At 42.9% G+C, this 17,876-nt stretch overlaps 1 protein-coding gene across 1 annotated transcript in view; it reads left to right on the top strand.

Moving 5' to 3' along the window:
- Window positions 1-17,876, top strand: part of TTLL4 (tubulin tyrosine ligase like 4) — a 1,780,839-nt gene that overhangs the window by 1,313,627 nt on the left and 449,336 nt on the right. The window contains exon 17 of the mRNA XM_044073711.1: window positions 14,398-14,532. Within this exon, the coding sequence (XP_043929646.1) occupies window positions 14,398-14,532 (135 nt within the window). The remainder of the gene's footprint in view (window positions 1-14,397; window positions 14,533-17,876) is intronic.

The following is a 17,876-nucleotide window of genomic DNA, read 5'->3' as shown; positions in this document are numbered from 1 at the left end:
TTCCCTCTGTCTCCCCCCCTGAAGATTACTCTTTTGGGGAACCCTACATACCTTAAGGGAACACTTCCACTGGGAAGGCCAAGAGTACTCAGACTCCAAGAAAAGGCTACGGGATTTCCTCTTGCTCCCTCAGCACAGACCTCTGGCTATACCTCCTGTCTTAGACACACTAGATGATGTGTATTCAGAGGCCAGCCTTAACCCAGATTCCTTACCTCCAGCTCCAGTCAAGCCTGACTGGTATTACCGGGTTCCTGATTCACACCAATTCCTATACAAAAGCCATGCAGCTGACCCAGAAACTATTTCACAGGGTCCCAAGGGAATTAAGGCCTCCACTGCAAAAAATCCATTACCTTCAGAGAGAGATTCCAGAGCTTTAGAAAGGTGGGAGAAAAAGGTATACACCTCGGCCACCTTAACCATGAGGGCATTAAACTGTCAGTTCCATATGTTAAAGTACCGACAGTTTCTGTTATCACAGTTGAAAAGCAAAATGTCACAACCTGAACAACCAGACTTGGAGTTGCAGGATTTTTTACATAGTGCAGAGCAAGTGGGTAAACATACCTTGCAATGTGGTTTTGATGCTTTAGAGGCCTCATGTAGAGCTGCTGTTACAGGATCAGTCATACGTAGACATGCTTGGCTCAAAGAGCAAACCTTACCAGATCATGTCAAAGCTAAATTACTAGATGCACCTCTTCAAAAAGATATATTGTTTGGTGTTAAAGCTGAGGAGGTATTAAAGAAAATGGAGGAAAAGGCAAAATCAATGCAAACAGTGAAAGATTTCCTACAGGTACAACCTCCACGTTTCAGTAGAAATTGGCCTTCAAAAAATTGGTCCTTTCCAGCCACGGACAGACCCCAAAGAGGTAGATACAGGTGCCCTAGTGGTAGAGGGTAATCTCAAGGATCATTTAGAGGCAGACAATGGCAAGCACCTACACAAAGAGGTGGTGAGGACAGCTCGCAGCCATTCAGAAAGCAGAACCAATGACTTTCCCCTTTGCATGCCAAGCAAGGCTCAAATGGCAGCACCTTTAGGCGGAAAACTGGCATTATTTTTGAAAAATTGGCATATTGTCACAAAAGACAAATGGATCCTGGACATTATAGACAGAGGCTACAGATTCCACTTTCACACCCTTCCAAAAATGAGAGGCATGCCAAACCTGACACACAATCAAAGGGCAGAGGCACAAAAACAAATTTCAGATCTCATGGACATGAAAGCTATTCAAGAGGTTCTTGCACAAGAACAGGGTCAATGTTTTTATTCCAGACTATTCCTGGTACCAAGGAAGGGCAAAGATTGGAGACCTATTTTGGACCTATCCATCCTAAACACATTTTTACTCGTGCCAAAATTCAAGATGCTCACATTACAGCAGCTTCTTCCCATGCTGGGCAAGGAGTCTTGGCTGGTAACATTGGACCTCAAGGAGCATACCTGCATGTCCCAATCAGACAAGATTGCAGAAGAAACCTCGGTTTCTTGCAGGTTCAACCCATTATCAATTCTCTGCATTGCCCTTTGGCTTATCTGCTGCGCCCAGAGTATTCACAAAATGCCTGACATCGGTAATTGCCTACTGCAGACTTCAAGGGATACAAATATACCCATATTTGGACGACTGCCTGATCCAAGCGGACAGCAAGCACATACTTCTGAAACATCTGGCATTTGTAATAATGTTGTTGAATTGTCTGGGATACACAGTCAACAAAAAGAAATCAAGGCTAATACCTTCTCAAACAATTTTCCTGGGTGCCAGCTTGAATACAAATACCCAGATGGCCTTCCTCACGCCAGAGAAACAAGGGCAACTAACTCAATACTTCAGAAAACTGTCAACCTTCACCAGGCTAACTGCAAGGAAAATCCTGCAGGCTCTGGGATTCATGGCATCTTGCATCTTGCTAATCCCATGTGCAAAGCTGCATATGAGGAAACTTCAGTGGTACCTAAAAAACCTTTGGTCTCAACACAGCCACAGTTTGGAAACAATTATACCACTGATTCCATGTCTTCAAAAGGAATTTCTGTGGTGGGTTCAAGCATGCCAAAGAAACACAGGTCTCCCATTCTGCAAGCCTCAAGCAAATCAAGTCATCACAACAGACGCCTCGGACTACACCTGGGGGGGGGGGGCGCATATGACAGATCGGTGCATTCAGGGCAAATGGTCCCAAAAAGAAAAGCACCTACACATCAATCAAAAGGAAATGCTAGCAGTAATAAATGCTGTTATTGCTTTCAAAGATCTACTGCATCCAGGCCAGCTATTGATAAGGACAGACAACACCACAGTGATGTGGTACATAAACAAACAGGGAGGAACCCATTCATATCCCCTATGCAGGCTAGCCATGTCTCTTTGGAACATGGCTCTGGAATTACAAATCGAACTTCAAGCACAGTACCTGCCAGGCAAGAAAAACACGCTGGCAGACAACCTAAGCAGAAATATGACAGATCCACACGAATGGAAGTTGCATCCTCAAGTTTTTACAAAGATAATTCAAGCATGGGGAAGGCCAGACATAGATCTCTTTGCCAGCCACAGAAATCACCAATTGACAAAACTCTGCTCAAGGACCTATCACCCACAGGCCTGGAAAGTGGACACACTCTCTTTCAGTCGGACAACAATGACAGTTTATGCCTTTCCACCTCTTCCTCTGCTGCCCAAAGTTCTGTTAAAAACCAGAGCAGACAGACCAAAGATGATTCTCATTGCTCCAGACTGGCCAAGACAACACTGGTACCCACTCCTGAGAAGCATGACGCATTCCCCACCATGGATCCTGCCTCTAATGCCTCTTCTACTGACTCAGCAGAACTTCAAAACTCTTCACAATCAGCTGAAAACACTCAATCTAGCCGCATGGAGGATTCCTTAAATTCACAACAGACCCTAATCTCCAAGGAGGTGCAGGATGTCATTTTAGAGGCCAGAAGGCCTTCTACTAGAAAAGCCTACTCCGCAAAATGGAAACAGTTTTGTGCCTGGAATCAGAAAAAGGGCCAGAATCCTGGAATACTGAATTTACCTCAAATATTACAGTACCTAGCTGAGATGCTAAGCAGTGGACTTTCTCCTCCATCAAAATTCATGCCTAAGCCATTTCTGCAGAATGCAGCACTGATCCTCCTTTATTCTCTCACCCCCTCTTAAGACAGTTCCTCAGAGGGGCTAAGAATATAAAACTCCCAAGGAAACAACCAGTACCTGCTTGGGACCTGAATTTCATTCTAGAAAAACTGACCTTGCCTCCTTTTGAGCCAGCTGCTTCAACAGAACTGCAATATTTGTCCTGGAAAACAGCCTTCCTTCTGGCTATCACCTCAGATTGCAGGGTTTCGGAACTACAAGCCCTCATGGCTGCGCAGCCTTTCATCATTTTCCATCAGGACAGAGTTTCCTTACGAACAAATCCTTCCTTTATGCCAAAGGTAGTATCCAGGGTAGCCTTGAATCAGGCTATCCACTTACCTACCTTTTACCCTCATCCTCAAAACAAAGGGGAGAGACTACTACATTCCTTGGACATTCACAGACAGTTATGTTATTATTAGGACAGAACAAAGCCTTTCAGAAAATCAGAACAACTCTGTGTCCTATGCTATAGGAGCTCAAGGGAAGCCTATTTCCAAACAGACGGTCTCAAAATGGATAGCCCACTGCATACGCTTTTGTTACTCTTTTCATGGTAAAACTGTACCTGCAGGCATCAGATCACACTCCACAAGGGCCACAGCTACCTCTGCAGCTTTCCTCAGGGGGGTTCCTACCAAAGATATTTTGGAAGCAGCCACTTGGAGTTCTGTACATACTTTCTCCAAGCACTACCACCTACCATTATACTCCAAATCTAGAGCAGGTTTTGCCACTGCAGTCTTGCAGGGCATCCTGTCTCCTCCTAATTCCACCTAGTGCCTACCACCCCTTTTTTAGCTTTGGGATTCTACCCATCTGTTATGACTGCAGCTGTATGCACGATGAACATAGTACAGTTTTGTACCTACCATAAGTGTAGATGTTCGAGTGCTAATACAGCTGCAGTCCAGGTTTCCCTCCCTCCTTCCCCTCTTGGGACAGGCCTAATGGCCAACACCTCCTCATACAACCTGATTGGGGTATTCTTTTATGGAATATTTGCTTGCAACTACTGTTTTTTGATTATATTGCATTGCATTATTACATACATTTATGTATTGCCTTCCTTCTGGGGGCACCTGACATCTGGGGCAAGAAAAACTGAAGAAAATTGCGTCGGCTGGTTCTTTTATACCCCTGTCGCACTGACATCAGGGAAGAAGTGACTACATCCGACACCGGACCTAGACTTTGGAATTCGGCCGACCGAGGACCCGCCTGACGGCAGGAAAACCCATCTGTTATGACTGCAGCTGTATTAGCACTCGAACATCTACATTTATGGTAGGTACAAAACTGTACTTTTCTGTTACTGCACAGATATCGATGTTCTCCATGCTAAGGAGAGTTTTGAGTGCGTGCATCTTGAGGTGTAGACTTCTGACGTTGAGTAGCATTACTCTTAGTTTCTTATCCCTTGTAATACCTATGGAGGTGGGTTTGTCTTTTGAGCCTTACCTAAAAAAGGCACTATGGGGGTGGCAAGAGCCTTTGCCAATATCCGAAAGCCCAGGGGTGACAGGTGCAAGCCGTCCCTAGCGAAGCATCATGGCTTGTTGAGCATGTCATCCCAGGCTGATGGGCATTGGATCCCCTTTGAATGACACCAATACTTAAGCCAATTGTTGAAATTGATCATCTTATCTTCATATTGTGACATCATTCTTGGTGAGGGTAAGATGCTACTCAAGGTCAGGGTCATACCGGCCTGGGCTACATGCTCAGAGAGCTCCTCTGTCTCTCTTCATGTAGTCCAGGGAGGTATGTCTCAGGTCATTCACACCAGCATGGACAATGACTGAGTCATATTTGTACTTGCCTTGGAGTGACCTGAGTGCTTTTGTTATGTGGCGGATCCTAGCGCCCGACACGCAGCTCACCGTGACCTTCTCCTTGTTCAGCCTGGTGAGCGGGACGTCAGTGTGCCTGACGATAGTCACCTATTACAAGTGTATCAGGTGTGTTGTTTAGCCTTAAGGGCTGTGACTGTTCGGCACACTGGCTTTGTGAGCTATGTGTTGTACGTGTTTTGTTTTGGGGTAGCGGTTGCTTGGGTGTCTGCTTTGGAGGTCTCTGCTGCTTAGGCGGATTTTTATTTGGAGCCTCCGAGTATGTTTTTGTGTGTTTGTGTTTGGTTTGCTGTCGTGGTAGGTCTATATGAGACTGGAATTGTAGTGAGTGTGGTTTCCTTCTCCTCCTGACTGGTTACACCAGTACTGAGTTGAGAGAGCTTAGCCTCCAGTTTGGCTATATGGTTGCATCTCTCACATGTGTTGGAATTTGTTGGGAGGAGGAGAGGGTTGTCTGTACATGAGGCAGTTGTAACATTGCCTCAAGATTCCCAGATTCACCAGCTGGACCGGAGAGGAGATTGACAACTGACCTTTGGACATGCTAGAATAGTATTGGGAATTCCTTTATAATTGAAAAAAGGGCCAATGGGGAACAAGGTACTCAAGGGGAGTTTGTGAGGGTGTAGTGCTTTTAATTTTTTAGTGCTGACTTATATAATTGCTTTAGTGAGCAAGTGCCAGGCTTTAGAGTAGGAATAGAGTGTTTATTATGAGAACTAGATCAGTTCTAAGGGAAAAAGTGAAGAGCAGACTTTGTGGAGCTGAGAATGGTTTAAACCCAATTAAGCGGAGCTGCCCGATGCTGCGCTATGTGCAAAATCGCGCCAAAGCGGGTTTTATACAGGGGGACTTGAAAGAGCTAGAAATTGGCCCAAAGCGGCCAATAGACTACCAGATTCTTTTGCTGGGAACACTCCTCCAGGGATAGATAGGCTGCTCTAAGCTCCCCACTGCCACCGGTGAACAAAGAAGCCTCCCTTTATCCAAGAAAGGAAATGGGCAACACAGGAACTTTCCAAAAGTACAAAATACAGCAAAGCCTGTATTTGGACTACTCTAGGTCAGGAAAGATGGGAAACAAGGATAATTTTTTAGTTTTTTTTTTTCTTTTTTGCAACAAACAGCAGGAAAATGCAATAAATATGTAACACAGGCTAGCGCACTTGAGTGTGTAGCCTCAACAGGTAAATGCAACAAACAGGACAAACTTTAAAAGTGCAGGTGCCAAAACAACTTTAAACAGTTTAAAACAGTTCAAGAAACAGAAATACTTAGTTTAGCTAGATCGGACAGTTGCCCAGGTAGTAGCAGGAAAAAAAAAACACTTATCAGGTTAGCAGTCACTCTTTTAGCCTCTCTGCTGCTAGCACCACTCTGCAGGACCACGAGGAGCTTGGCTGAGTAGTAACAAGCGCAAAAACCACGCCAAAGCGGGTTTTTTCCAGGTCTAGGACAGGCTTTGCTAGGACAATCCTCCAGGGTCTCTTGGGAGTCTTAGCTTATTTGCCTCCTATCAGTTTTCTTTTACTTTCTGAGCCATAGTAATCTACCCATGTAGCTTTTAGGCTACTGCAACAGTGGTCTATGTTTGAACATAGCACATTTGTGCAAATAAGCTTACTATAATAAGCTGATATAATTTTGCTGTCTAGCAGGCTCTTGTCTCCTTTCTTGCAAGCTATGGAATTCCCTACCCAACAGCCTAAGACTAATGACCTCGATCAATCAATTCAAAAATCACCTCAAAATATTTCTTAAGTCTCATTGGTCATGCCCATGTACTAAACCAGACTAGCCGCTGTAGTTTACACCCTATCCCAGAGATCTCAACCTGCCCCCACGGCTTCAACTTATCGCCAACCTTAGTCTTATCTATATAATATTCTGATTGTTATTTTACAAATATGTTATACCAATGTCTTTTCCTGTGATATGTATGTTATACTACTCTATACCACTTGTAAATGTATCCTGTATTCTCTTATCTGTGGAGCTTTTCTCCCCGGGCCTCTACTGAAAATGGACATGTATCCAGCTAGACTAGCCCGGTCAACAAATGTAAAATAAAATAAATAAAATAAAATAATAGTAGATGTTCTAATAGATTACTGTTGCAGTAGCCACCCCTCCCTCTAGTCCCCTTTTCTTATTTCCTCATTTGGGTTGTTGTCAGGTTTGTGGCTAGGTCTACCTTTTTTTTTTTATTCAGATTGTTACCATTTGGTTTGCTGTCTAGCAGGCTCTTGTCTCCTTTCTTGCAAAAAAAAAAATGCTCTGAAGCTTTTCACCCTCCAACTCGCCTTGTATGCAGCTCTTCTCAAGCTTCTGACAATTGGAGCATGTAGAAGGCCACCAAATCTTTGTGAAGCTGGTTGATCACATGGAGTTAGGGCCCAGATATCGTAGATTACTGCAAAAAGATATGTTAGAACATCTATTGTTAGTGTAAGTTTACTTACACAACTCTACTTTCTTACTTGACATTATTCAGCCAGATTCTCTGTCACGCTTGCCTCCCTGAGCAGTCTTCCACAAGGGCTGCCAAGAACAGAGTGTTACTTTAAGAACTTACCCAACCTTCATGCCCAATGTAGTTTGATTTCAATTGGAGTAAATCCGTACATCTTCCAGTGGTGTTTTTCCATTTTTCAGACAAGGGCAAATACAGACTTCTTTGCTTGGATATTCAAATCAAGTCTGTTTATCTATTCTTAGATTTTTGGTATGGCCAAGAAGAATCGGCTGCTTTTTTCCTTTGCAGCTAACAGATTGAGTCAGAAAGTAACAAAAGTTACATTGACGGGATGATATCTAAATATATTATTTACTGTTATTTTTCATGCAGCAGTCTTCACTACATACCATTGCCAAGCACTATAAAATAATTGTAGTCTCTAGATCATGGTATTCTGTCATGGTGCTATCCAGGCTATACTGCTTGATGTTCTTCGCGTTTCGCTGTTGCAGTCATCACATTTGGGTTATCTGCTTGCAGTAGCCCTCAGTCAGCATATCTGCTTACAGTAGCCCTCAGTCGGCCTGATTATCAATGTTTTGGGTCCTGCGTCGGTTGCTGTCTCATCTTCCATGACGTCAGGTAGCGAGGGATATAAAGCATGCAGCCGATGCCATTACATCAGTCTTTCTTGACGTGCGATGCCCAAAGCAGAAGCAGTCCGCAAGTGCCAGTCGGCCAACTTCTGACATTTTCGTTTTCGAGTTTCAGAACCGAAGTCTTCAGCTAAGCTAAGTACCCCATTGGGGGGAACCTTTTTCTTGCACTAAACCGATGTCAGTAAAAGTTAACAATTGTATTTCTTGTGGAAAGCAAATACCTCATAAAGATTTTCATTCGTACTCCATTCCTTGCTTAGGCCTAGACCACGACATACCTCGCTCTCGGTTTTGTGCCTTATTCAAACCTCGAACTATTTGTCGTCTGTTCATTTATGCCTCTAAATATTTTGGTACTCTGTTCAATTATCCAAAAATGGCTTTGGTAAGCCACCCGACTACGGCCATTCCGAAAAAAAAAACGCAAAGATAAAGACAGAGACAGACCGCATAGGTCCAAAGCTGCCGATAACGCTTCTCCTAAGCTAGTCGCCAGTTCGCCGGTACTCAGTGAGATGCTTTCGCAGCCCCTGATACCTGCTACTTCAGATTTGCAGGCCTCTACTGAGATCCATTTGGAGTCGGGTATGCCGTGAGATGCTTCCTCGACTGTGGAACCTGCAGATGTCTCTACCTTGGATGGGTCCAGAGCCGCTGTGCAGGCACTGGCTTCTGAGGCTGTATTCAGGCCCTACTGACTTGCATATTAAACTGATGCCATATTCTTCAAGGCCTAAAACTCGATCCATGCCTAGAAAACCGATGCCCAGAGCACATGATGTCAAGCCCCTATGCCTAAAAAATAAATAAGAATGGCTAAAGACCTTGTTACTCTAATCAGAGGAAGCCACCCTTTCCCCGCCAAGAGACCTAGTACTGATTTTCCTTCTGATTCTTCTGATCAGGACTCTGAAATTTCTGTTTCCACTGATGACCAGGATTTATCCTTATCTACTTATGAGGATTCTGATGCGGAGAACTCAATTCCCTCTGCTTCCCCTCCAGAGGATTTCTCTTTTGGTGAAACCTTGCATAATCTTAGGGAGCATTTTCGCTGGGAAAGCCAGGATTACTCTGACTCCAAAAAGAGGCTTAGGGATTTCTTACTCCTGCTCCAACACAGGCCTTTAGCTGTACCTCCTGTACTGGACATTGTTGATGATGCCTTCTCGGAATCTAGCCTTGCCCCTGACTCTTTACCACCTGCTCCCAGAAAACCTGATGGGTATTACAGGGTTCCTGACTCTCCAAGTTCCTTTTTAAAAATCCTACTGCAGATCCTAAGACTGTTTCACAGGGACCCAAAGGCATTAAGGCTACTACTGCCAAAAATCCTACCCCCTCTGTCCGAGATTCCAGGGCGTTGGATAGATGGGGTAAGAAGGTATATACTTCTGCAACCTTGGACATTAGGGCCTTAAACTGCCAGTTTCATATGTTAAAGTATCAGCAGCATATTATTGGATTACTTAAACAGAAAATGATGTTGATTCCTGACTGTGCTGAAAGTAAAGATTTACAGGATTTAATGCATTCTGCTGAACAACTTGGAAAATATACTTTGCAGTGTGGTTTTGATTCATTAGAGGCACCTTGCAGGGCTGCTATCACTGGGTCTGTACTTAGAAGGCATGCTTGGCTTAAGGAGCAATCTTTGCCAGATCATGTTAAGGCTAAATTGCTGGATGCTCCCTTAAACCAAGACCGCCTGTTTGGCAACAAAGCAGAAGTACTTAAAAAGATGGAGGAAAAAGCTAAATCTATGCAAACTGTTAGATTTCCTGCAAGTGCAACCTCCCAGATTTAGTAGGTATTGACCCAAGAATTGGTCCTTTCCTGCTTCTTCCAGGCCTTCAGTCCAAACCCAGAACCAGCAGAACACCCAGGCTGCAGTCCCAAGGGACTCACAGGACTAAGCAGTTGGGGGCTCCTACTTCCAAAGCAGGAAGTAGTAAGACTCCCCCCCCCCCCCCCATGGTAAACTGTCTCAATGACTTAACTTTAAACCTTCCAAGCCCTGCTCAACTGTCTGTTCCTTTAGGGGGGGGCAAGATGGCCCTGCAGGCAAAAAATTGGGAACTCATTACCCTGGACAAGTGGGTTTTAAATATAGTTTCCCAAGGGTACAGATTCCACTTCCACTCCTTACCAACCCCAAACGGATGGCCAGATCTACCCCCAAATCAGTGGGCAGAGGATCAAAAGCAAGTTCTCTCTCTTTCAAGCATCAGGGCTCCCCATTCTGTCCCAGAAGAAGAATGGGGACATTGTTTCTACTCAAAACTTTTTCTGGTACCCAGAAAAGACAATTCCTGGCGTCCTATCCTGGACCTGTCTATCCTAAATACATTTTTGTTAATCCCAAAATTCAAGATGCTAACTCATCAGCTGCTTCCTATGCTAGACAAAGATGCTTGGTTGGCAACACTGGATTTAAAGGAAGCCTACCTGCACATCCCAATAAGGGAATCTTGCAGAGGATACCTACTCTTCAAAGCAGGCTGCATGCACTACCAGTTCTCTGCACTGCCCTTTGGCTTATCTACTGCGCCCAGGGTATTCACAAAGTGCCTAGCTCCAGTCATTGCTTTTTGCAGCAAAGAAATATTCAAATATACCCATACCTGGACGATTGTCTAATTCAGGCGGAAAGCTGGTACATACTATTGAATCATCTGGCATTTGTAAAGAAATTGCTAACTTCTCTGGGGTACACCATAAACGAAAATAAATCACATCTTGTACCCTGCCAGCAAATTGTATTCCTGGGAGCAAGCATGAATACAACTTCCCAGATGGCCTACCTCACACCAGAGAAACAAGTTCACTTGACAGCCTACTTCAAACTACTGGCCACAAAGACCCAGCTATCTGCAAGAAAAATACTGCAAGCCCTGGGGTTCATGGCCTCATGCATTCTACTAATTCCATATGCAAGACTGCATATGGGGAAACTACAATGGTATCTAAAAAGCCTATTGTGTCAACATTCTCAGGATCAAGAATCAATGATTCCTATCATACCTTGTCTACAGATAGAGTTCCTTTGGTGGGCAGAGGCCTGCCACCAAAACAAGGGATTGCCATTCACTCTACCCCCTGACGCCCAAACCCTAACAACAGACTCATCAGACTATGCATGGGGGGCTCACTTGGCAGGGAAGTGCATTCAGGACAAATGGAACCCAAGTCAAATGCACCTGCATATCAGTCAAAAAAAATGTTAGCTGTACAGAATGCTCTGACAGCCTTCAAGGACCACATTCTTCCAGGACAATTATTGGTAAAGATGGACAACACCACTGTTATGTGGTACATAAGCATGGAGCAACCCATTCATACCTTCTCTATAGATTAGCCATGGCTCTGTGGAAGACGGCCTTGAGCTACCAAGTGCACCTAAAGGCTCAATTCCTGCCAGGTAAGGTAAATACACTGGCAGACTTAAGCAGAAATCTCATGGACCCACACGAGTGGAAACTGGAACCAAAGATATTCAACATGTTGAGAAACAAATGAGGGAGCCCAGAGATAGAGCTGTTTGCCTCCCCCAGAACTACCAGTTAAATTCTGCACAAGGACTCCCCACAAACGAGCTTGGAAAGTGGATGCCCTGTCTTTTACCTGGAAAAACCTATCAGTTTATGCCTTTCCCCCTCTGCCTTTCCTCTCCAAGGTACTACTAAAGATCAAACAGGACAAACCAAGGACAATACTGATTGCACCAGGCTGGCCACACCAACACTGGTATCCCCTCTTGCGCAGTGTATCACTGCTGGCACCATGGCTCCTGCCTCAGACCCCTACCCTGCTGTCCCAGCAGGAGGGCCAGATTCTGCACCCACAGCTTCAAACCTTGAACCTGGCAGCCTGGCTAATTACTTATCTCTCCGTTACCATCCCTCAGTAAACAAGTGATGGATGTCATTCTGGAGGCAAGGAGGTCTAGTACTAGAAAATCCTATACTGAAAAATGGAAAAGATTCTGTTCCTGGAGCCAGACTCGAGGGATGGGCACAGCAGCACCCAATTTATCTCAGATTCTTCAGTACTTAACTGAGATCCAAACTCAGGGGATGGGCACAGTAGCGCCCAATTTACCTTTGACTCTTCTATACTTAACTGAGATGTTTCACAAGGGCCTTTCCTTTTCCTCCATCAAAATTCATGCTTCAGCCATTTCAGCTCTTTACAATACAGAACCACCCCTTTTCTCTCATCCACTGTTGAAGCAGTTCCTCAGAGGTGCCAAAAACTTAAGATCACCCAGGAGAGCTCCTACTCCAGCCTGGGACCTCAACTTTGTATTGGAAAAACTCTCTACCTCCTTTTGAGCCAGCTGCAAATGCAGAGTTAAAATTCCTTTCTTGGAAAACAGCCTTCCTTCTAGCCATCACTTCAGCAAGAAAAGTGTCTGAATTGCAGGCCCTCTTGGCAGTGGAGCCTTTCATCATCTTTCATGCAGACAGGGTGTCCCTCCAAACCAATCCCTCCTTCTTGCTCAAGGTGGTATCCAGTGTGGCCCTTAATCAGTCCATTCATTTGCCAACCTTCTTTTCTAATCCACAGAACAAAGGGGAACAAATACTGCACTCATTGGACGTGCACAGACAACTTAGATTTTACTTGGACAGGTCTAAATCTCTCAGGAAATCTGAACAGCTGCTGGTTGCATTTGCTGCAGGGGCCGAGAGGGGGGAAGGCCATTTCAAAGCAAACCATTTCTAAGTGGATAGGCCACTGCATTCATTTCTGCTATAAGCACCATAGAAAACCTACCCCACAGGGGATTAGACCACATTCAACCAGGGCTGCATCTACCTTTACAGCCTTTCTCAGAGGTGTCCCTACCAGGGACATCCTAGAAGCTGCTACCTGGAGTTCTGTACATACCTTCACCAAGCATTACCACTTGCCAATTTTTTCTAAATCCAGAGCTGGTTTTCCACTGCAGTCTTGCAGGACCATATAGCTGGTCCTTATGCTATCTGATTATCTCCTGCCATCCTTAGCTTTGGGAATCTACCCAAATGTGATGACTGCAACAGTGAAACACGAAGAACATAGTACAGTTGTGTACACTTAATATAAATGTAGATGTTAGAGTGTATTCACTGTTGCAGTCCTGGTTTCCCTCCCTCCAGCCCCCTGACTTCTATTGACTGTACCTCTATTCTTGTTTACTATGCTTAAAGCTTTCTGGTGTATTTGCTTTTTTGTTGGAGGTGTAACCTTGTAAATAATTGCTTCCCATTATGGGAGCAGCTGACATCTGGGGCAAGAAAAACTGATGTAATGGCGTCAGCTGCATGCTTTATACCCCTGACTACCTGACGTCATGGAAAATGAGACCGCAACCGACGCAGGACCCAAGACTTTGATACTCAGGCCGACTGAGGGCTACTGCAAGCAGATATGCCGACTAAATGCAATGACTGCAACAGTGAATTCACTCAACATCTACACTCATTGTAAGTATACACAACTGTACTTTTCTCAGCCCCTCAGCTGTAGTGTTGTACTGGATGGTGAAAGATACAAAGACTATGTACTTAACATAAATCTTCAAAATCCATCAGTGCACTGCAGCATACCTTCTCATCCACTGTCCCTGTATTGACCTACAGCATGTCATGAAGAACCAAAGTGATATGACATCATTTCTCAGTTAATGAAGTATTACATATTATTGTAGGACTGTAGTTCTTCCTTCCTCACTGTAGGACTCTAGTTCTTCCTTCCCCCATTAACGCTGTCACTTTCAGTTTGGAGATTGGACCGGGGGGCTGCATTATGGAAGTGAACAGGGGAGCTCGAGCTTAGAACGTAAATGATGCCAGAGAAGGACTGCCTGCTGTAAACACTCCCACAATTGCAATGTACAGGCATGTATCTTGAAGCTCTGTTATAGTGAGTACTTAAATTTCATTTCTCCACAGAAGCATTTGTAGGAATTGAGTATATATGCTTAAGGATACAGCTTATGAATCTGTTAAATAGTAATTTATTTTTATTTCAGGACTGTAAGAAATTTGTGATATGTTTAAGGACTGTTTTTGCCTTGGCATGCACTGAGATGTTTTTGTCTGATTGTACAAGTAAAGAATATTCAAAGTAAGGATTTGTAACGTGTGTGTATGTGTGTGTGTGTGTGTGTGTGTGTGTGAGTTGGGGGGGGTCATATTGCAATTGTTTATTTAAAGAATAAATACTGCTGGCTTATTTATTATGTACTTTGACTTTAGCTTTCCTTTTATGTACAGGTCTGAACCATATGTGAACACTCTGGTCAAAATGCATGTGCGTCACCCTAACAGTTGCCATGAGCTTTTTGGGTTTGATATTATGTTGGATGAAAACATGAAACCATGGGTTCTAGAAGTTAATATTTCTCCCAGGTAAGCACAGATGTGTTGCTTCGTCATTCATGCAACTGGATATTATGGTTTTCAGTAAATATGAGAGAGCGATGTGTATTGCAATGCAAATGAATCAAGAATAAAGTTACGAGATACCATGTATTGTATAGGGTAATTAATGACTAGCTCTTGAGCTTGTTAAAATATAAGAGCTTCAGTAGTGCTCGTTTAATCTTCCACGTGTTAACTGGATCTTGTCACTGCATTAATCATCAGGGATTTTTTTAATCAGTTTACTCACTCAGTCTGGAAAGTAATGTAGAAGGTTAAGTTCCAAATCTAAATGTTGCACCCTGAGTGTGCTTTGCTTTGGACGAGACATTAAACCAAGGCCCCATCTGCTTGGGTTGGTTTTATTTCAGGTGGATTAAAAGATCGCACAGAACATACTGAAGAGTATTGGTCCTTTATTTGTATACAAAGATAACTCTTATTTACAAAATATTTGCATATATATAAATATTTTCAAACATATATATATATATATATATATATATATATATATACATACATATATATATATATATATATATATATATATATAGTGTTTTCTATTCTGCTATCGTATTGTCTTACTTCTACCAAATGAAAATACCACAATGATTTTTAATTGTATATCTAATTGAGTTTCATATTACTGTCTGTAATAAGGCTTAAGAAATGTAATGTTTTCTGTTTTACTTCACCTTTTTGTAAATTGTGATTGTTGGCAACTGTCAAACTTTTTGTATATTGTTTGTAAATCTTTTAAAAAAATTTGTAATCTTTTTGTACTGTTATTATGGAGCTCATCTCTCCAGGTCTCTGCTGAAAACGGGCTACTTGCCCAGCGGGACTCTACCCAGCTAACAAATGTAAAATAAAATATACAAATCTGTTTACACATTCATAATTTCCTTTACAATCATACTACATTTTCATCTCTATTAGACCCCCCCACACTTCTTTTTAAGTAAAGGAGTAGGGAAGTTTCCCAATGCCCTAGTCAAATTTTCCCTAGTACTATAAATGCCATCTTGAGTCAACCATGAAAAGAGGCTACTAGCGCACTTGGAACTAACTTGATAAAAAAAAAAAGGTAACTAATTCTTTCTCTGCTTGCAGGTGATTATTGCTTACTTTAGTATATAGAGTATGTTGTGATGAGTGATCAGTCTCGTAGGCGAGTCTAGGTGCTTAACACAGAGACTGCTATTGTATGTGTATCTGAGCAGTGCAAACGCATGAGAGAGACTAGTATTGAAGGCTGTCTGTGGAATTTTATTTTGTATGCAGTCGAGTCTGCTGCCATGGATATAGCAGAGCAAAAGACATCTGTATGTCTGTCTGGAACCAGTGGTCACAGCAGTGAAGCACAGATTGAGCAGCTCCTTGCTCTGTTAATCTTGACAGAAATTGCATGCATTTGCTTGGTTCTGTAGCTGGAAAGGATTATTTTGTGTTTAATGGCAGAGGTTATTAAAACACTTCGCCGTCTACAGTGTCTGCTGACATAGTTCTGTGGAACAATATACTTGTGTAGGGCAGGTATATTGCCTTGGTTCTGAGAAGCAAGTTCAGATATTTGCTTATTCCCATACAGGTGGCCAGTGATGTGATGTCGGGCATATTATGGTAGTTTTATGTCCATTGGAACTGCAGATTGGCTGGCGTAGATGTGAGCATCCAAATGCTTAGAAATTGTGTATGTCTCAAAAGAACAGAGTTTATTTCCATCTACTAGACAAAGCTGTGTTCAGCTCCTTTCTGTTAAATATAGCCACTGTCTGTACATAGTAAGACATACCGCCATCTGTTTATTGCTGATATTTATCTTTGCCTTTTCGGCAGACACTTGCTAAATTGTTACCAATTCCAAGAAAAAAATAACTCCACAAAACTGATTCCTCACCCAAAGAAATCAGGGCCTCAAACATCTACAGTGTACAGGCTAAAAGCCCTGTCCCTCTACTCAGTCTCCTACAGACTCCTCAGAAATGACCTCTGTCTGGCATACAAAGCAATCTCAGACCCCGCCCTGATAGGACTGCTGCATATTGGCAAATCAAGCTCCACTCGACTAACCCGCATGCGAGACCTCAACCTGGTCTGTGACATAAATAGGACTAGTTGGCGGGGACAGATTTGTGTCCCAGAGACTCCCCCTTTTGTGGAATAGACTCCCTCCCCACGTAAATCAGAGTACCTTATTAAACCTTTTTAAGCGCAACCTGGCTAACTGGATGGAGAACAGAAAATACACCCCTGGAATTCCACCCATGTCCCTGCTGGACAGTGGCATAGGGTGCTGACTTGGAACATGGGCTAAATTCTTAGCTAGGATTGTAAGGGCCTCATGGCCAATAGCCTAGTCACTTCCTATGATCCTGTAAAACTGTGTAGGAGTTGCTGTGTCAGGTTGTTGTAGGTTTCCAGCAGTGGTACAAAGAGAAATAGTTGTAATAGTAGTAGTACGGTGGAAGAGCATGTGAAGCATGCTTCTGCTTGCCCATATTGCAGTATTGCCTTTTGTGCGTCCAGATGTTTTTTCCCCCCAGAAAAATTAAAATGTTATCAGTTTTTATATAATTGAGAAACAGATTATTAATGCATTTAAAGCAACTTTAACTTCAGAAGAAGGAAGGTTAACATACAACTTTCTCATGTTCTCAAGTGAAGCCAGTAAAACTTTTAAAATATAAAGATGGTATTTTAAAATTCTCAAAGTTGAAGTAGTATAAGAATATACTTTCTTCCAAAGCAATGAAGTTTTCTCACCCTTGTCAGAAGGAATGGAGCTAGCATTAACAGTATGTTAGATAGCAGATGGTTCAGATAAGGACATGAATGCAGAATCTGATTTGGGATTGGAAAGATATGTAACCATGTGCCTGAGGTACTGTGTATAACCTGTCAAACATTTTGGAGCAGAAGACTGACGGTCAGAAATACTGCAAACTGTTAAAAATTCATGTAATGCTGATAAAACTGAAGAACAGCTGCAGACTGAGGAAACTCCAATAGCAATAAATCACAGCACTTCTGCTGAGAGACTGAGATTTCGTTTCCCACCGAAACATTTCTTTCATTTTTGTTCTTTTTTCAGACAAAGATAACTCTTCTGGAAGGAAATCAAAAGAAACACTTTTTTTTTATGAATAGTTAGCTTAAGAAGAATTCAAGAAACACACTCCCCTTTCCAAGTCCTTGTTCTTCTGACTGGAAATCAGTGTCAGAAATAGTTTTTTTTCTTTTTCTATTAGATTTCAGTTAAGAAGCAGCATTTAAATATTAAGTGCTTGAAATAAACCTTTAGTAAAACCCAGTTAAGTTTTCCCTGACAT

This window comes from Protopterus annectens, chromosome 6.part0, assembly GCF_019279795.1.
Source record: "Protopterus annectens isolate FY-2018-M chromosome 6.part0, PAN1.0, whole genome shotgun sequence".
Lineage (NCBI taxonomy): Eukaryota > Metazoa > Chordata > Ceratodontiformes > Protopteridae > Protopterus > Protopterus annectens.
The sequence above is the reverse complement of the archived record's forward strand: the minus strand, read 5'-3'. Positions and strand labels throughout refer to the sequence as shown.